The sequence below is a fragment of the Calonectris borealis genome, chromosome 26 (genome assembly GCF_964195595.1).
Source record: "Calonectris borealis chromosome 26, bCalBor7.hap1.2, whole genome shotgun sequence".
Lineage (NCBI taxonomy): Eukaryota > Metazoa > Chordata > Aves > Procellariiformes > Procellariidae > Calonectris > Calonectris borealis.
In genome coordinates, this window is record NC_134337.1 from 8,447,350 (window position 1) to 8,468,185 (window position 20,836).

At 33.4% G+C, this 20,836-nt stretch overlaps 1 protein-coding gene across 1 annotated transcript in view; it reads left to right on the forward strand.

Moving 5' to 3' along the window:
- SYCP1 (synaptonemal complex protein 1) overlaps window positions 1-18,842 on the forward strand; it is a 26,127-nt gene extending 7,285 nt beyond the window's left edge. The window contains exons 8-31 of the mRNA XM_075174530.1: window positions 237-306; window positions 940-1,013; window positions 1,999-2,107; window positions 3,310-3,404; window positions 3,541-3,725; window positions 4,650-4,717; window positions 5,907-5,968; window positions 7,131-7,235; window positions 8,223-8,326; window positions 8,832-8,949; window positions 9,189-9,259; window positions 9,930-10,011; window positions 10,492-10,554; window positions 10,860-10,922; window positions 11,608-11,670; window positions 12,913-13,029; window positions 13,641-13,751; window positions 14,435-14,527; window positions 15,513-15,587; window positions 16,640-16,699; window positions 16,842-17,021; window positions 18,007-18,150; window positions 18,519-18,605; window positions 18,691-18,842. Coding sequence (XP_075030631.1) covers window positions 237-306; window positions 940-1,013; window positions 1,999-2,107; window positions 3,310-3,404; window positions 3,541-3,725; window positions 4,650-4,717; window positions 5,907-5,968; window positions 7,131-7,235; window positions 8,223-8,326; window positions 8,832-8,949; window positions 9,189-9,259; window positions 9,930-10,011; window positions 10,492-10,554; window positions 10,860-10,922; window positions 11,608-11,670; window positions 12,913-13,029; window positions 13,641-13,751; window positions 14,435-14,527; window positions 15,513-15,587; window positions 16,640-16,699; window positions 16,842-17,021; window positions 18,007-18,150; window positions 18,519-18,605; window positions 18,691-18,834 — 2,343 coding nt within the window. The 3' untranslated portion in view covers window positions 18,835-18,842. The remainder of the gene's footprint in view (window positions 1-236; window positions 307-939; window positions 1,014-1,998; window positions 2,108-3,309; window positions 3,405-3,540; window positions 3,726-4,649; window positions 4,718-5,906; window positions 5,969-7,130; window positions 7,236-8,222; window positions 8,327-8,831; window positions 8,950-9,188; window positions 9,260-9,929; window positions 10,012-10,491; window positions 10,555-10,859; window positions 10,923-11,607; window positions 11,671-12,912; window positions 13,030-13,640; window positions 13,752-14,434; window positions 14,528-15,512; window positions 15,588-16,639; window positions 16,700-16,841; window positions 17,022-18,006; window positions 18,151-18,518; window positions 18,606-18,690) is intronic.
- The last annotated feature ends 1,994 nt before the right edge of the window (window positions 18,843-20,836 follow it).

The following is a 20,836-nucleotide window of genomic DNA, read 5'->3' on the forward strand; positions in this document are numbered from 1 at the left end:
AACATCAGTGTGTTATCAACATTCTCCTCATACTGAATCCAAAACACAGCACTAGGAAGAAATTTAACCCTATCCCAGCCGAAACCAGGACAGTTCTGAATTTTGTTTTTAACAAAATTTCTTCTACAAATATGAATGAGCTTGTAATACTGTTTGTTTACAATCCGTAAACATAATTCTTCATTACTGAAAGTACTTAGTTTTACATGAACATATATATTTAATTTTATTTTTAGAGAATGATAATGGCATTTGAAGAGCTTCGTGTGCAAGCAGAGAACACCAGATTGGAAATGTGTTTCAAATGTGAGAATTCTGTTTATTGTGTTTATGCTGCAGGCTTAACAATTTTGTACTTCATAGATTTTATTGCGTGCAGTTTCAGGCCAGAAAGATATGAAGTGCTAGAATGGTGAACTATTAACTCTGTGACAGTCTCTTATTCATGCTGTCTGCTATTAAATGCCTGGGCCCTTTTATTGTTTTTCCACTGGGTTGGATTTGGAACTTTATTTTTCAAATAGTCACTCGAAGTCTAAGTTTTGTCTGTGAAGTACTTACTAGATCACTACTTATTTTATGTAATTGGTTTATTTAAATGATAGTGCACTTGTGTGTAGCTACAGAAATTTTAATTAAATATTTGCTTTATTTATGCTACTATGTGCCTGTTTAATTTTTACATGTGCATTTCTGTTTGTTTCTTATAACAAGCTATTAAGTAATACACGGAATAATGGACTAATTCTGTGGAAAGCTGGCGCAAAAATTAATTTGTCTGATTAGAAAATAATTTCAAGCATGACCTGAACGAATTACTCTTTAGGAAACAAATTCTACAGCTGTACAATTATAAACAATCTTAAACTGGAAATTGTATTTAACTTGGAGTATATTTTAGCTAATATATTAACTATGGATATTACTATATCTCAAAAGTAAAAGAAGAAGCAGAAAAAGTGGACAAGTTTGAAAAAGAATGCAAACTGGAAGTCAGTATGAAGGAAAAGCAGGTTTGCTCAGTTTTACAATCTAATATGTACAACTTTATTTTTGAAACAGATCTTGCAGTTTCTTTAATACTTGAACTCTTGCTTTTATGACTTACTGATATATTAAGTGAAAATAATTACTTTAAAAGTGTTTGGTTGTTTGTAAAATACTTGTATTTTGGAAGGATGGAAATTAATATTGCAAATGACCTTTTGATGGTGTGTTCCTTTTATGTTATTTATTTGAAATAAAATGTGAACTAGGCTGCTGTATCGTAACAAGGGAGATCTTAGTGACAGGATTTAAAAGCACCATGTAAACACTGAGTACTCTTTCTGTTCTCTACACAAATGCTTGCCTTTATGAAAGTGGCTTGTGCAAAAGCATAAAATTAGTAAAGCAGTCATCATTCCTCATGGTTAAGAAAGGTATAGTTCATATCTGGTAAGAAGGAAGGTGGGAAGAAAGATTATAATGCATATCAGACCCCAGGCTGGTCAGAGAGCTCAGGAATCTGAGATTAGAGTAGGTTTTTTGTAGTGGTGATGAGGCAACCATGATGGAAGACTGATTAAGTTGAAGAAATTAATTGTGATAAGAGTTTTTAGTTTGTAAGCAGGAGTCTGAGAAGCAGAGCATCTGTCTGTATCTGGGAAGGTCAAGAGTTGTTGGTTTTTCTGAGGATGGATGTGACATTGCAAAGGGGCAAGGAGTGTTTCTGGGCATCAGTAAAAGGACAAAAATAACAGCTGAAGCTGCATTTAAGTCAGATTCTGCTAACTTTAGTCACGTTCCAGTATCGTTAGTTTGTTGGAATTCATGTTTTGATTTTGAACAGAAGAGCTTTTTCATCCAGAGTAATGTGACTTGATCAATATTTGGCTAAGACCGACCACCTTATTTAACTTGAATGACAGCAGTATGTATGCTAATCATACACGGTGCACAAATGAAAATGAGAATCTGTCCTTTTTCCTAGACCTCATACTATTTTAATTTTGTTAGATTTCAGTTCTTACCATACAGAGTGATGAAAAAGATGATGTAATAGGAGACATCAAGACTCAGCTGCAGGAATCCAAAAATAAGATTGCTGACTTAGTAGAAGCAAAAAGTAAGAGTTGTCTCTGCTATGTTAAAATTTAATTGGTTATAGAAGTATAGGAAACAGGATCATGATAATTTTACCCTGTTACTAGTCAGAAGCAGAATTCTGGGGCCTTGCAGACCATATTTTCATTTGGAACAGAAGCTGCTGATGTGAGATCAGGACTGGTAGTGTAATCTGTGTATGTATAAAATGTAGGCTGTTATTTCATAACAAAGGTTTTCTCTTTAGGCTTAGGCTACACCCTGTTTCTGTATTGACATGACAGCTTCATTGTGAGGGATTTTTCTTTTACTCTGCAATAAACTCTAGTGTGAACATGTTATACTGCTGTAAAGGTGCCATATACCCTGTCATTCCTCTTCTGCAACAGAAGTAAGTTTTACCAGGGCACTGTATAACCCTGCCCCTGTTCTGGAGATTTTTCCTGTTTCGGTTGGACTTGTATAGTAAACATGGCATGATAATAGATAAAAGTGTTTTTCCTGGTTACTGGATTGATCTGATTCAAATCAAGTTAGTGAAGGGTCTTCAAAGTATAATATTTGTTCAGTAGTCCACAAATAGTAGCCTTGTTCTGTGTTCAGCAAGACGTATTTTCACATCTTTGCCAAATAACTCCCCCAAAATATTACAGCTTTTAAATGGAATCTTATTTGCAAATAGGCAAAGGATTGACTGGGATTGGAAGTATAACTATTTTTGAAGGGGTCTTTTTTAAGGGTGAGTCAGGCAGTGAGAGCTTTTGAAGATTGCAAGGGGAAAATACATTGCTTGAGTTTTGCAAACTTACAGTCAGGTGACATTGAGGAAACTTACTTTTCAGAACTTGATTTTCAGTACTTTTAAGCCATTTATATTACAAAATATTTATAGTGTATGATGCAAATTCTTTAGAACTGAGGCAGTTTTCAGCCTCCCCTTCCCTGAGGAGTGGGGAGTAAGGTTTTAGTATCATTTTTATGCCAGATACATATAACTGGCTGCACTTTGTTAAATTTTATAAATATATGTGATTTTACATTTTGGTTGCTGTTACTTAATAAGTTGAATAATCATCCTGGAAGCTTTTTCCTTAACAATGACATGAATACATTATGTAACTTGATTAAGTTGTAGGAATATATTTATCTGTAAAACAGAAATGCAAGCGTTTTTTGGTAAATATCCTATTTTTCTTAAATGTAAGCATATATCTTTTTGCGTAGGACACGTAGGAGAAATGCTAAAGGAATCCCAGATCAATCAAGAACATTTGAGGGCAGAACTGGAAGAGGCCAAAGTATCATTGCAAAAAACAGAGGTACAGCTTGCTTATAATTTTCCACTATAAACAGATTAGATGAGTAATTGCATAAATAATTACTGATACTTTAGTTATGAAACAATTGTATCTGTTTGTTGCAAAAAATGTTTGGAAATCATATAATTTTTTGTAGGTTACTCAAAAGAGCTTAGAAACTGAATTGCACACTGCAGTGAAAGCATTAGTTCAGGTCACTGGAGAAAAAGAAGCACAGGTGGAAGAATGTAAAAAAACTAAGGCTTTGCATGCATCCTTGAGAGAGGAGTTTGAGACTTCTATTTCCAATTTGAAAAGCTTGCTGCAAAAAGAGCAAAATAGGTAAATTAAACAGTTTAAATTCAAAGAATGATCTTATAGGTAAAACACTAGATTACTGAGCTGCTGGAAATAAAACCTAAACTTCATATGTGATCTGGTGTAATTATGGTTTTTCGTAATCACTAATAACTTTTTTTTTTTTTAAAGTCCTTCACCTGTTAGCACTTGAAGATGGTTATGCTGTTTGATTTTGTGTGGATGCAGCTCTTATCTAAGAGAGCAATAGTCTCATTTAGTACTTGACAGTTCTTTATTAATGGAACATTTAGTGAGGAAGACATTCTTCCGTATGTGGTAATAGCACTGTTTAATGCTAATGCCTATTATTAATGTATTTCAGGTTTTCTGTAGTTTTAAAAACTATGTATTTGTCAAAGAACCTGATAGCAACTAAAATCAACCCTTCCAAAAATGAGAACAGAGCAGTAAATATGTATTTTAATACTTTATCACAGCTGAGTTTTTCAGGAAACAGTGATCTTGGGTACATGGCATTAAGGTGTCTTCTAAGTAGTTGCAGTTTATGACAAATCCAAGAACAAAGGGATATGAAGCTGAAATTTGTTTTTTTGATACACTAGTCCAAATGCAGAGAATTTAATGTTTTTTTTTTTCAGTTGTGCTGGTTGATATTGGTCTATAAGAAAGCAAATTTTTGCTCCCCTCTCCCCTCCGACTTTCATAATTCTATTTTTAAGAAATACAGGTTTATGTATGTATATATTTGTTTACTTTTATGTCTGCTGTTCCAAAGTTGTAAAAGTGAAATTTGATACATGTTGCAGGCAGATTTATCACCTGCCTGTTGAAAGGCAAATGTTCTTAAAATTCTTGTGGTAAGACTTTGTCTTACTGTCCTTTAAGTTTCAAGTGCAGTGCTTTGTACTATACAATTTTTTTTTTTTTAAATTACCATTTTCTTAGATTGGAGAAATGTGAAGATGAGTCAAAGCTACTTACATTGGAGCTCAGAAATAAGTCTGCGGAACTGGGTGAGATTTGTAGAAAGAAAGAAAACGAGCTAGGTAGTAATAAAAACGTTTTCTGCTATTTTCTGAAAATAGACTGTCGCTATTGCTTGGAAAAATGGTTTTATACTACCCTGTACCTGTCAGGAATGCTTAAATTTATTTTTACTCATCTGACTCCCTTTTCTTTGGTAGTCTTTGTAGCTGGCAACAGTCAAACAGCAGTGCTGTGCAGACCTCCAATAGTAAGACCATATATGCATGGATTCTCCTGGAAGTCATTTTGGTTTCTCTGCACTCTTCCAGTTAAGACTGATAGCACTGCAGATCTGTTTGAGAGGTAGTGTTAGACTGCTGAACAGTAGATTCCAGGAATGACTTCTGTAGCTTGTAGCAGAGACAAAACATTTGCATTAAGCTTTCCTGCAGGCCGCTCTCCCCATGTTGGGTATAGAATCACACTGACAGTGGTTAGCTTTAAATATTGCTTTGATATCCTGTGATTTCTAGATATGCGTTTCTTAGCCCCCAGAGTAAGAGATCTATCTTTAGCACTGTTTTCCCAGTGTGCAGCATATATCTCTAGTCCTGATATGATAGATGAGAAATGTAGTTTGATCTCCTTGTATGTACTGAGGGCGTCTAAAGATAAGCATTCAGAAGTTAACTGCTAATGCTTGTCTAGAACAAGGTGAGATGTGACCTGTGAGAATTCCAGAGCAAAAATGAGTTTGGTATCTAGTACTTGTAAAAAATACCAGTAATGTCAATGTGCACATAGAAAACATTAAGAAGTTACTAATAAGGGGTTCCCTTTTTCAGCATATCCATGTGAATATCTTCAGCAGTCCAGATTTTTTTCTGGAAAAATGCAGATGCATCAGTAATTGGAGATTACTCCTTTGTAAACATTCTTACAGTCCACGATTTGTTTGAAGCCATGATTGTGGAAAACATAATAGGCTCTTAATTTTATTTAAGATGAATGATTAGTTTCTCTTTAGATATATATTTGCTAATGTCTTTCTGAATAATTTTTTCAATTCCACATACAGATTAAGTCATAATTTAGGTTATAATTTAGCTTTACAATTTCTGAACTTAATCCCAAGTTTTGAAAATTGGGTACTGCAAAGGGATAAATGCTTTGTACTGCCTGCTAAATATGTAAAATTATTTTTGTTCAATTAATTTTACATTACATGTGCTGTAGAAGAGATGACTAAACTAAAATGTGACAAAGAAATGCAACTTGAAGAGCTGTCAGAAACACTGGTAAATGTTCATTTTATTAGTCTCATGGCATTTACTTTTCATGTGAAGTCTCTCTTGCTTTTTAAATATCTTAAATGCCATATATAAACCCTGCCTAACCTGCCTTAATGTTGCTACTAAACTTTCTTCCCTGTCTTCTAGACAATTTCAGTGTTTTCTTTGAAGGACTTGATTCTTTCCATTGTTTTTCTTGTTTTATTCTGCTTTGTTTTGGTTTTCCTTGTCAACATTTCTAGTCATTTCCTTCTTCACGCACACCTATTCAAATGCCACTCCCTCTGGACATAAAGATTTCCAATTTTTAGTTATGCCTAGTACTCACTCTCTCTTCATTCTGAACCTTTCTGAAAAGTACTTTTTTTTCGTGTGTGTGAGGAACATTAGCTCAAACCTTGTAAGCACTACGCATATGACATTTAAGGCTGAGGGATCAACTAATTTTTGACAGTAAAGATAATTCCTTGAGTGGCTAGCTTCCTTCATAATAATCTTCTAAAAATTAAGCATTGTAAAGGCTTACCTCATTTTGGTGTTTAAAGGATAACCAAGCTTCTGACACCACCCAGAAAAGGCAGTGGAATTTGTGAAAAGGTTATGTGTGAAAAAATGAGGAAACTAATAATCGATGTCACAGGTTTCATAGGTTTATTACTTCACAAATCTGTTGTGATTATTTTGCTGTTTGTGGGGTGTTAGTTATGGTGAGGTGTCCTCCATACTGCAGCGTTTAGTATCTTGAAAGCATTGCATACTGTGTTGATGCATGTCCCTTTTCAGAGAAACATTTAAGAGCCTGCAGAAAGGTCTTTTGGGTTGTAACATCCTGTTGCATGTATTCCCATTGTACTGGATGTTCTTTTCTTACTTATAGGGAAGTTTCCTGAGGTAATTGGCTCTGGTCTCTGTGAACCCTACTGAACTGTGACACAAGCCCATTTTCTATTACAGAAGTCTAAGCTATATGAAGTACACTTTTAATACAGGATTATTCTAGTTATGATCTTGTATTTACAAGTTTTAACAAGAAACCGTATCAGCTAGAGTAAGATAGTGTGAAACCAGGTTTGCATTTTACCCGGTTTGCATTTTACCATGTGTGTTTGTTCTTTACATACTATGCATTGAATTTTCTAAACTGAGTTTCACTAATGTTCTTAAACAGGGAAAAGTTGAAGGACTTCTAGTGAAGAAGAAAGATCTTGAGGCTACTGTAGAAAATTTGCAGAAGAGAGAAAAAGAAACGAAGAATGTTCTCCAAATCAGAGAGGTCTGAATAAAGGGTGATAGTAGTATGTTTTTATACATAGTTAAGTTACACTATCACTTGTATGTAAGAACATAAGAAATATTACATAGTCAGACCAGTGCTCTACCCAATGCACTGCTCTGTTGTGACAATGACAGAAGATACTATGTAGTAGAGGAGCCTGACTATTATCTATGGTCCATTCCCCTTATACTGCTACAGTAGCTGTATTAAGGATGTTTGAGGACACATCCCTGTCAGTTGCCTTTGCTATTAGTTTATGGACTTGTTCATGTTCACTTTTCTCATCTGTTTTTGAACCTCCTCATACTGTTTGCCCCTATGCCCTTCTGTGACAACAAATTCCAGAAGTTCATTATGTGCTGTGCTTAAAAACTGATCTCTCTCTCTCCCACTCCCTCTCTCCCTCATTCCCCCGCCCATCAACTGCCTGCCAGTGCCTGTGGTATCGGAGTATCACGAGCTATTTGGAGGAAACAGTATTCAAAGCATTTATATATTATAAACTACATTACGTTACAAGGCCTGCCTTTTGTTGTAATGGCAGCAAATTTCTGAGGGAAGAGTTTTGCTCTGTGGTTTGGGATGCATCCAAAACACGTGCTTATTCTATCACATGGTACTGGAATTCTGTGAATTATTTTTTTTTATTTGTTTTATTTAGGTGAATGCAAAAGCTTATGATGTCTGAAGCAAATGTCTTTGTTTAAAATAATGTCCAAGGAAAGCTAATTTTGTTAGTAATTTTGCAGACTAGTTAGTTAAACGTACAATAGGGGACGCATTTAGCATTCGTGTAAGAGTTCAATATCTCACACTACTTCCACATCACACCAGAGAGATGTAAAGATAGAGTCTGGCTAATTTATGGCATATATGTAATTTTGTTTCATCTTAAAGCTGTGTGTTGTCAGTTCATTTCTGATAGCTTTCATGACTTGTAGTTTACATACGTATACTCAAAAACACTTTCTTTTTCTTCTGCAGAAAGAAATCCATGATTTGAAAGTACAGCTGATTAGTACAGCTGAAAAGGAACAAAGTTATTTAAAACAGTTTATGACACTGAATACAGATCTTGAACGAGAGGCGTATGATCATTTTTGAAAATACAGTATTAGTTTAATTTTTTTTTCTGTTACATAAAGTTACTTTAATATACAATGAAATGATCTATGATTGTTTTCTAAGGAAAATTTTGAACCTATGCACACAGTATGACCACTGTTATATACTTATATTTATAAATTGCATTTTCTGTATTTATATGTATGTAATTGTTCCATATCTCTGTGACTTAGTTGGGTTAACATGAAGAGAAAGTTTCTTAGTTCATTGTTAACCCTGCTTTGAGCTGGATATTGAACTACATCGTCTTCAACAACCATTAGATTTATATAAAAGTTGACTCTCATTTTCTTTCCTTCTTCTGTTGCCTTTTTGCATCACTGTAACTTTTCTGCAAAGCTTAAATTTGTAGATACAGGCCTGGACTTTTTTCAGCATAAAGTAACATTTTGTAACAAATAAATTTCATTTAAAAGGAAATTTCAAAATACATATTCATATTTCTCTTGACCATTTGTTTTAAATTAGGCTAAAGAATGAACAATTAACAGTGTATATCAATAAGCTTTTATTAGAAAAAGAACAAATAGCACAAGAGAAAAGTGGTATGGCTACAGAACTCAAGAAACTGCAAGAAAGTCATGAGGCAAGTTGTAAACTTCTAGCTGTTTTTAAAGGACAACATTCAATTTAAAATATAAATCATATGGTAAACTGCAACATGATGTGGTTCTCTAGAGTATCTATTTTTTGTGTTTAAAATACAAAAGAAGTGCAGTTACCGTTGTGAATAAGGCAAGTCAAGATACTGCTTAAGATGTCTTTGAATTTTTTAAGATGTCCTTTTGAATTTTATTCATTTTACTTACATGGGTCTTTATTTAGGATAGTAGGAAAAAAGAAGAAAATACAAAGCAGTTAGTTGAAAACCTGGAAGAAGCAAATGGCCAGCTAAGGCAAGTAAAAACAAATATTAATGTACAGTACTATTAAAGGAAGTAGGCTCGATTCCTTCAGAGTTAGTCTAAATGTTGTGTTCATATGCTGCTTTCTGTGATTTTTAGATTAATGCTTTTTTTAGGTTATATAGCTAAACAGAAACTATTTAGTATTGATGTTGGCCATGTAGAAGTTTCTACAAATTAGTGGTATCTATTGCTACAGGAACAATTTTTGCCATAGCTTCGTATTACATACAGCTACGCTGTTCTGCATTAACTTCTTAGGTGTGAAGGAAATCAAAATATAAGTTAAAGGTTATGGATTAAACGTGAAAAGGTGAAACTGGTTAAATGTTACTCTCTGAAGTAGCCTCTGTACCACTGACCCAATAGGCAAGCAGCCTTCCATGTTTCATAGATGCATTACGATATTACAGATTAGAATATATTTTACTGAGGTAAGGGGAATATCTTTCCATACTTACGAAAAGTATGTACAGGTCAGACATTAACTTACCAGTCACTTTGCATAATTTTAAGACTATTTTCATTGAACAGCTTATGAAGTTCTCATTAATATTAGCAGCTCTTTTTAGAAAATAAAGTATGGGTTTATCAGCAGTAGTGAAAAGAAATTAAAGTTATTAAGTAAATATTTACTGATGCTTGTTAATTTGGCATTTAGAAATGAACTGGAGTCTTTGAAGGAGAAGATGGCAAAGAAAGGTGAAGAGATTAAAAGTAAACTGGATGAAAGAGAAGAAAATGTATGCCATATCATGTGCTTTATCAAGAAAATATATAACATAACCTGTAGGACAAAATCTAAATGTAAAACCTTTTTTTCTTCCCCTGCAAAGCTCTACCTAGGGATGTAATCTCTTACAGAGGCTTTCTTCTTTCAGTGCTGCTACCAGTTGAGTCAACATATGTACACATACTGAATCCTTTAATTTTAAAAGACAAGGACCTTTACTGGGATGTTTACTCTTTACATGGAAGCTTAAAAGTCCAGATTTGTTAGATTTCAGCAAACAGAGAAACCCCTTTTTTTTTATTTCCATATATCCACTTAGTGATAGATGGGGTGTGGATCAGCTTTCAATATGTAACTATGAGTTTTAGTTTAAATATGGTCAAATATCTTTACTTTCTACTGTAGTTTCAAAGTGCACCCGTTTTTTTAATATCATAATGGATTTCAAAATTTTATTGTAAAAGTCAAAGATTTACAATTATAATTCCAGGTTAAGAGTATTGAAAATGAAATTTCAAGAAAGGAAAAGCAGTTGAAGATTCTAGAAAATAAGGTATGAAAACTCATTTTTTCATGGACTGTAGAGAACTACTTTTTTTTTTTTCCTTCTTTCTAAACTCTACAACCACTGAGGAATTGGTTCACTGCTATTAATGTTGTTAATATTGGGCTAGCAAAATTCTTGTAGTACTTCATGGTTAAAACTCCAATCATTGTAACACATTAGCACGTGTTTCAGTCCCAGTGGAATTAATCAGACTTGTGCAAATGCATGTTTAAGAACGTTGACAGTAATCTCTAACACAGTGAGTCATTTTTTAGGAGTTTATTAATTAAGGTTTAAAATATCTCTTTTAGTTGAATAATTTAAAGAAACAGGTGGAAAATAAAACCAAATGCATTGAAGAGTTGCAACAGGAGGTATGTACAGTTTTTAAAAGTCACAAATACAGAAAACATGGTATTTTGTGGTAACTTTTCAACAGTTTTTGTCTGGTGTGATATCTTTAGATATACCTATGTAATTTATAACGTTTCCTTTCTTATCCTAACTCTGAGCAAATTAAGGAGTCACCTTTGGAATTACTTGATTGGTAAAATTAGCCTTACTTTTGAAAAATGCAGTTACAGAAATAGTATCTTTAAGAAACTTTTACTATTTTCATTTAGTACATGGTATCATTGATATACTTGAAATAATGAAAAAATCTCAGTTACCAATAGTAGAAAAGAATTGTGCATTAGGAGAAATTGTTAATAACTTCACTGTAAAAATATATAACTTGTATTTTTTGTCACAACATTTGCATATTTTCTGTCAGCAGCATCTTAGTTTTTCTTCCCATTCTGCACCCTCTTTCGTTATTCTCTGTTGTCGCTCATGAGGAGCCTTTCATAAGGAAGTAACAGTATTATTAAAGTAAGTCGTTGAACACACTTTTGTTTGGAGAATTGATCTGGAATCTGAACTGCACAATAGAAAGAGAGTTATTTGCTTGCTGAAAGCTGGAATTTTGAAGATTCCGACCTACTTGATGCAGTTAAATCATTACATAATTCTATTAACTTATTAAAGTATAGTGTTTGTTTTACTTTATTTTAACAGAATAAGGTACTGAAAAAGAAAATTACTGCAGAAAGCAAGAAAACAAGTATTTATGAAGGGAAGGTAGGTTAAATAACTTCATGTATAAGATGAGGGTAAAGCACAAAGACTGAAAGTTTTAGGTCCCAGTCTAACTAATGATAATACATATGTTCTTAATTATTTTGTGGATCTGGGATACAGATTTTACAGGAATGAGCCCATCATTTTTGGAAGATGCTTCTATTTTTAATCATTGGACACTGACTGGGCTATCAGACATTTTTAAGAGATGGACATCACATCTCAAGGAATTATGTTCCTAATCAGTCCCTTTCTTTTTTGATTGATAGTGTACTGAACATTATTCAATAATGCCACCCTATTGAAATAGCAAAGCAATTAAAAGAAACACATACATTATTCACTTTAGGCAGTTCTTTTACTATGTTCTGCAATGGTAAGTCCCTGATTAAAATATTGTGCCCAGTTTTGGGTACCACACTTCAAGAAAGATGTAGACTGTTTTGAGGGTATTCTTATGAGAAACTTAAAAGGAAAAATTATAATCAAAATGCAAACTTGGGAGGAAAACACACCATAAACCAGTTAAAATCTTAAATAGATTTACCAGGGAGGGAATAAAATCTCCATCTGTATCTTTTTTCCGAAGAATTCACAGCATTTACGGTGACTGCTGAGGAATAGACTGTTCCTCTTTGTTTCATACCAGTGTCTCATTAATATTAGCAGCTGAAAGGAATTAATCTTTTTTAGAACTAAATAAAATTCTGAAAATAAACTATTTCCAGATAAACTGTTTCTTCACTTCTTAATTGAAAAAAAAAAAAGATTTAATTGTAAACATAATACAGTCATACAGTCATACTGCTGAGTCTTAGGAGACTATCAGTTATGCTTCGTTTTCCTTCCTTGCATTCCATGCCAGCAATACTAAAGAGCCTTTTGTACAAAAGGCAGAATAAGTGTCAGATTGCTAATGGATGGTTCCCTTATATTGGAGTGATTCTTTGTGACTGACTAGCCTCTAGCTTTAGGACTGTTTTATTGACTGGGGTGCACAAAACTGGTATGGGCTGTCTTTCCCATTGTGGTGTTGCCGTTGTTTCTATGAGTATTTTCTAACTCGCTTCGGGCCAAAGTTCAACTGTTCATGGAAAAAAGCTGAACATTACATAGGAAATAGTTCAGTCATATACCTGAAAGGTAACAGAGTGGTTCAGCTTGAAAATAAGAGGTAAAAAAAAAATCATTGCTGTATTTATTCCTGAACAAATAACAGCAATAATTCTGCATTCTCAAAAGGTGAATAAATTACAGTTAGAGATGGAAAATATGAATAAGCAACATAAGGAAACAGTTGACATCTATCAAAAAGAGATTGAAACAAAAAAAGTAAATGAAAATAAACTTCTTGAAGAGGTGAGAGTTGTTAATTTTTACTGCTGCAACTTTTAATTATTTTTTTGATGTATGATGTTTTTATGAAGCTGTATCAGCCAGAGTCCTTGCTCTTACGTAGCAGTCTTATCAACATAAATGGAACTTCTTGTGCATGCATGTGAGCAAAGCTTTAGTAGATTAGATCCTTAAGTTGAAGTATTTGTATATGTCTTTAAAAATAAGAACTCAGTTAAAAATTCTTTTTGTCAAGATATTGTTCACAGAAATTCTGTTCTTGGTATAAATACAGCATAAGCAAATCAGATTATAACATACTAGTATTTTCCTACCCACACTTTTTTGATGGTAATATCAAAAAATGTTAGGGCAGAGTGCTTGAAATGGCCTTGTGGTTCAAAATGACACTTGTCTGCCATGGAAGAATGGATGTACTTTTAATCTAGGTTTATTTGCCCATTTTATGTATAAAAAATGTAGGATTTGAAAAGCATCTTAAAAGCAAATTAAGACTACACTAAATGAGACTATATATACATTGCACCCACAGGGGTAAGAAGAAATGAAACTAAGATTTTTTTAAAAAATATATTGTTCTGAATTGTTCATGAATTAAAACTTGTTACTAACAGGTAGAAAAGATGAGGTTGCTTGCTGATGAAGCAACAATAACACAGAGAGAAACGGATATCCGATGTCAACACAAGATAACTGAAATGGTGGCACTTATGGAAAAACACAAGGTAAGAGAGTTTACTGATTTCTGTGATTTGTAATGTATGATATTACTTTACTATGTTAAGTAAAAACGTTTCAAAACTAGAATATTACGAATTAGAAAGTGAAACTTCATAATAAGACCTGAGTCCAGGAAAATTAAGTTGAACACATGCTTGACTTTCCATCACCTAAAAATAAATTCATCTTCAGGTTTTGAAAACATGCCTACTGACAGATAAATACCATTTATCTAAATTTCTAGGATTTTTTTTTTATATATTCAGGCTTCCTTTGATACCATCCTAATGCAGTGTTCTTCAGTATCAGTTTGGGCCTCTTTTTATGAGGAGATTACTTAGTGACCTTCAGCAGTTTAACTTAAAATATTTTAATTTACATTCCTTATTACTCTGTTTTGCAATATATTTAGCAGATACTATTAATAAAAATAATATGGCTGGCTTTTATGTGCTGGAACATGTACCGCTGCCTAGAGATTCTTTGTCAGCCCACAAAATAATATTGCTTGTGCATTTTCTGTTTTACAGTTTCTGCTGAAGCATCAATGTTTGTTCATAGTGCTTTCTGAATCTCCAAAGAGCCTTACTTGAAAAAATGAGTAATGTTTTAAGACTAGGTAGATCTATAATTGTAACATTTAGTCAAATGTTTTGAGTTTGTTGTGGTTGTTTTTTTTTTAACACAGCATGAATATGATAAAATGGTTGAAGAAAAAGATACAGAGTTAAAACTTTATAAAATAAAAGAGCAAGAGCAGTTATCATCAAAAAGATCATTGGTAAGGCGTACTCTTCAGCACAAAGTAACTAAACGGAGGGGCTGCTGTCCTTAAAGTGCAATATAATTCTAAATAATTATAATTATAAATATCATATTAGACTTCTTCCTGTTTAACACTTGGAGGGTTAAGTGTCTGCTTTAGTGGAACTGAACAGTAAAGATCAACCCACTAATTTCTGTTTAGTGTTATTTTCTTAGAGATTTTATTATGTGCATTAAAAAAACCCAGATGTTTGTAAAAATAAATTGGAGTAGCTGTGCTTTTCTGTCTGCATTTCCTGATAGTGCGTCATGTTCTAACCTCACTGTCTGAATAAGAAACTTTTGTACTAAATAGTTGGATTCCAGCCTTCATCCTCCTGTTCTTACAAGTGTTTTAAGTTCTTACCTTGAACAGTTCTGGTCAAGTACCTGTTTCTTAGTAGTACTTCAGCTCTTTTTAAAACAAACTGAAACAAACTAAAATAAACTAAAACAAAACTTCAAGTCTAGAGTTGCATCGCTTTTTTTTCCCTTTTTTTCTTTTTTTTTTTCCTTTCTGGGAAGCTTAGCTTTGAGAATGTTCTGAGAGCCAACATCCCCTCAAGACTTTCACAAAAGTGTAGTTCTACAGCATTTACTTAAAATGCAGTATTTTTCTGACATTTTGCCTCATAGAATATTTCTTCACAGAGCTTTTTTTCAGTTAGATTTTTTTAATAGGAGGAGGTGTGATTCAAGTCTACATGTTTTTGTGGTTTGTTTTTTTTTTTATTTTGGTAACTGCTTCTTTGATCATCTGTTATTCCAGTGATTGAATCATTCTGAAAATTAATTGTAGATACCTCTCGGCATGCTAACTTTATGGATAAGTTAGCACTATTGAACAAATGGAATTTTCATTTGCTTATAATGAATATCCCTATTAATTACCGTCTCATTTGGAGTGTTTTCTTTCTTCCAGGTTAAGCAGTTAACCCTATCCTTTATCTAATTGTTTTTAGGAAAGTGAGCTGTCATATTTGAAAAGTGAATTGTCATCCCTTAAGGAACAACTTAAAGCAGAAATTGGAGAGAAGGTATTTTTTTTTTTTTAATGTAGTGGTATGGGTGACATGCTTGGCCTGATCTTATGCACTATAATAATGACAGCTGTGAAGTGCACTTTTGATTCTAGGTCTTGCTCTCACTTGCTGTCTGATTTCAAGAGCTTGATGCTCTCTGAGGTCGTTATGTCTCATTTCTGGTGGTAGTGAATGTTTTGCATTAGTCCTTAATTGGTAAGTATGAGGGAAGCAGGGGAAATTGAAACGCTCTGAAGAACTGTCCAAGGGCAACAAGAAAGGCTTCTACAGGACCTGCTGCCGAATGTGGCAGGAGTTCTGATGACAAAGGACAAGGAAAAGGCTGTGGTACGCAATGGAACCTGGAGAGTCTGCAGAAAGGAAGACTTACCCTTGGTGGAGGAGGATCAGGTTAGGGAATCTTTAAACATCCGTTAAACAACAGAAGTCCATGGGATCTGATGGGATACACCCATAAGGGTGTTGCCCAAAGAGGTTGTGGAGTCTCCATGCTTGGAGACATTCAAAACCCTGTTGGACACAGTCCTGATCAACCTACTCTAGTTCACTCTGCTGTGGACAGGGGTGTTAGACTAGATGATCTCCAGAGGTCCATTCCAACCTTAACCATTCTGTGATTTTGTGATTGCTATATAGTATTCTTCAGCTGGCAAAAGAAATGCGAAATAGAATTAAAAAGACAGCGAAGGAACATTTACTTCAATAAACAAGAATGCTTCCAGTTTCTTGCATGAAATAATAACTAGAAAATAGAGCTCTTTCTTTTTTAAATACAGGTGTGATAAAAATTGTATCCTGTTTTCTCATTAGAAAGGGATGGTATGTAGGTCCCTTAGCAGAGATGGGGAAGTTGTATAAGAAATGAAACTGTGACTAGAAAAGTAATGTCTTTTGAATGCTGCAATTTGACTAAATCTGGGTTATATATTTGTGTGAACTTTGTAATAGAGTATGATTGTGGACTGTGTTCTGTAATTACACCAAGATGATTTTCAACAACTGAATTCAAATAAAATATTTACTTCCTATCACATAACTCTTTTTAGGAGAATCTTGCAAAAGAACCCCCCCAAAGTATGGTTCCTGAAAATGAAAAGAAGCACAAGGTAGCTTTAACCTTATCATTAATTAATTTTAGAATTTGGTGATATTTTTATATATGCAATCTAATTGAAGTTCTGTGATAAATCATGTACACTCAACAAAAGACATTGAAATGCTTTTAATTTAAACCTTTTTTAATTTTAGAAAATACAAACTCATTTTTCTGAGACTCCTAAACCTCATTTAGATCTGGATTGTGCATCTATTAATGTAAAAAATAAAAAGTCTCCAAATGATATTCCTATAAAAGTCAACATCATGGAAAAGAAAAAAATGCCTCCTTCAGTATCTGCAAAAAGTCCCTTGGGTAGTCCATCATTAACGGTTCGTAACTCATAATAATGAATTGTTCCAGGTTTATTTTTCTGACTGTATGTCTCTATAGATGCTTATTTATTTTTTTGTTGTGATAAACAGGGATTTAAAAGGTAGATAGCCACAAAAAAAAAAGTATTCCGTAGCGATATTAGAAAGCGGTTTATGTAAGGGCTCCCACTGTGTGTCATTTTTCTTGCTCAGTTACTTAATTTGTCTGTTATCACTGATCAGTACCAATTCCTGTCCTAGGGGGACTGTGAATTTAATAACGTCTCTAGAATTCTTTTACTTAGTCTTAAAAGAAAAGTGTTGTCTGTTTGTAAAGGCACTTTTTTCTCTATGGAACAGAAAATAGCTTGTGTAGCTGTAAAAATTATCAAAGTATTCCTGATTGCTTGGTCATAACTAAAACCTATGCTTCTACCTTGTCAGAAGCTCACATGTGATGTTTGTATCTTAAAAATAGAAACAACTACCATTTTTATGTTATCCTTTCTAAAAAAGGATTGCATTGTTCCATTGCAATGTTTCTGAGAAGTTTAACTTCTAGTGAAAGAACTGTTTAAGTAAAAACAATCTTGTTTTTGATATCACTATCAATGTCTTTCTGAAAGCTTTTTCCTGCAGTTTTGTTTGTTTGCGTTTTCTTAAATATTGTTTATAGTCTGCCTGTAGTGACTATAGTTCAGAATAACCTGAATTTCAGCGGATGAGCATGAAGAATTTAGTTATAGTGTGCCATAAAACTCAGTTCTTCCACAGCTTCCTGTTCATTCTCCTTGTTTGGCAACAAAAAAAGGAAATTTTTTTTTTTTTTGCTTTGTTTGTTTGTGTCTTTGCATCACATTTTGGATAGAGAGATAATTGTTCCACAGCACCTCTCTAGTGTCTTACTGGATATTCAGTCTGTAAACTGGGTTATGAGTTTGGTTTTAGATTCTATAATTACCACTGAAAATGTAATTTTAAATGCCATCTTTTTCTGTCCCAGACATATATTATAAAGACTCCTCCAATACATAAACTGCAAAGTGAAAGCACAAATCTGCATTCAGAACAGTGCACGAGGAAAAAGCAAAAAGTGCTTCTGCAGCTGGATGCTCAGTCAGATAGCTCTGAACACAATGACCTCCTGGTAAAAATCAGAGAACAAATAGTGTACTTAAAAGTTCTTTATGCACACTGCTATATCTAAGAATGTATATGAAGCATGTGGGGTTATGTATCCAAGACAATATTTATATGCATATTTTTATTTCATTGGTTCTTTCTGGAATTGTATTTATATGTACATAATTAGTAACTATATGACAGAGTACCACTATACAAAAATATATATTAATTTTTATAATGATTTTTTACATTGTTTTTATTGAGCTGTTGAGGCTTCATAGTAACATCTTAACTTCCCCCCCCCCCCCCCATACTCTAATATTCCTAGGGGGAAAGAAAATACATTTTTTAATATATTGCGATTAAGTAACTTTTTTATTTTAATTTAAGAGCATAGTCTCGGAGGAAGAAATGTTTAAAAAATTGTACAAAGATTATCCTCAAGCTTCACAATTATATGCCATGACACCAAAAAAGGTACCTTAGCTTTTCTTCAGATCAAAACGAACAGTGAATCAAATTGGTTATAGAAACTAAAGAATGGCTTTCTTTTTCTTCTTAGAAACCAACTACATCAAACATGAAAACTCCAGGCTCTGTACTGAAACTTACAACCATGAGAAAAATGCGAGAGGCTGGATGGACTGCAGTTTCTAAAATGGACAGGAAAAGAAAAATTAAAGAGGCTGAAAAGCTCTTTACTTGAAAAAATGACTAGTGCCCTAGCATTAATTGATTAGTACAACCACAGTAGTAGTATTCTTTCAGAGTTAGTACATTGTTGCATTTTTCTGTCATACTCCGTATGTTTAATACTACATTCATTTCCTTTATACACATAAACTTGATAGATACATAACTACATCAACCTGCAGAGCATTTTCTACATTTCATTCCCAACGCTATAAAAAGCTGGGAGACAAATTAGCCCATTTTTTAATTTAGAAATAAGTATAACTACATAGAAAGCTGTTTCAAGAGGAAAAAAAAAAGTCTGGCATTAGAAATATTGGTTTTAAAGAAATTCAGTTTTCTTCTTTTAAATTTACTCTCTTTTCCTTAATACATAATTCACAAAAGTATATTCAGTGAAAGAAATACTGAAGCTGTTAAAATGGATGCACTTTTACCTGAAGTCATCTTGCTTTTTTGTTCATTTTAAGTGTTGTCAGAACTGTCTTTTTAGACTGTTTTGGTTTTAGTAGCTACTATTTCAGTATGTTAAAACAGTTTTGAAACTTTTAAAATTGAATTTTCAATAGAATTATTTTGGTTTAAAAGATTTCAGCTTCATAAGGAATACAATATGCACACATGTTTTAAAAACAATGTTAAGATTGTAAAAACAATGTTAAGATGTCGTTAAATTGTTTTTCTGAAACGTAAAGTGTGGGACCAAATGTTGTTGCTTTATGTATTAGAGCACAGATATGAATCACCAAGCAGCCTTCCTAAGGACTAACAGCTTCTGCCATGTACACATAAGAATAGTTTAGAATAACATATATTTCTGCGTTAATCCTTGATTAATCTTGGTTTCACAACAACAACAACAACAACTTGCTTCAGACCCTAGAGATAACAAGAAAACTATAGGTACATCTTAAAATATTATGAAAAATCAAAATCCTGGATTCATCTGAAGTGGGTAGCAAAACATATGTACTTCATTCTTTTTGTGTAGCAATTTTATGTATAGGCTAATAGTTTGGGTTCCTTATGCCTTATCTGTTGAGCAGTGATATTAATAATGATTTTTTATTGTATGTAACTGACAAATATTCTCCGAAGATCTGAAAGAATATACTGGGTTTTTTCTCCATATTTGGAAATGGAATCTGTTATGCAAGCCAATTTTCTGAGAAGTTAAAATGACTTTTCTTGCTGGAAAGCTATTTCATATGTTTGCAGACTATTGAGTTTTTATAATATATCTGCTTTTATAATATATCTGTTTTTATAATATATCTGTAAGTTAGACTAAATAAAGAACAGAAAAGCTGCTTATAACACACAAGTTCCAGATATCTGTTCTTTCCAAGAAAGATTATTTTACCGTAAGTACTGTAAAACAATCCATTTAAACCTCTCCCAGATACATTAATTACTTATTTTTTGACCGGACACAGAGAATGTCATGCAAAGTCAGTTATTCATTTTAGTTCGGGATGTTACTTACTAATGTCTTCAGCTACTTTGCAGGAAAAAGAAAATGCAGTCACTGGAAACGCAACACATATGCGCAGTTTGTCATTTATTTTAATAGGGGGTGATGTTTTATACAAAATCTAAATACCTGCCAAGGTTTGTTACTTCATTTCAAGATGGCATATTTCTAATTTTGACTGTTGCCATTGTGGACATCTTCAACAGATATGCAGACTCGACTCCTAAGCTAGTTACTGAGCAATCAAAAATAAAAATTCCAGTTGTTTCTGAGTTTAATTGTGGAGAAGAATTAAGAGGTGGCCTAATGAGTACCAGCTGATTCAAGAGCAGAAACAGGTGAAGGGAATTGTGAGCAGACATGTGATGGTCGCCGGAAGGAAGATATAAGAGAGGCAATGGAGAGAGATAGGGGAGAGAGGTGCAATGAATGGAGAGGGATGGTAGGGCTGCCCTGTTATGATAAAGGCTGTGCATGTATCTATCTGTTCCCACAGTTGGCACCCGAACAGGGACAGAAAGAAGAAAACCTGAAGAAAGAA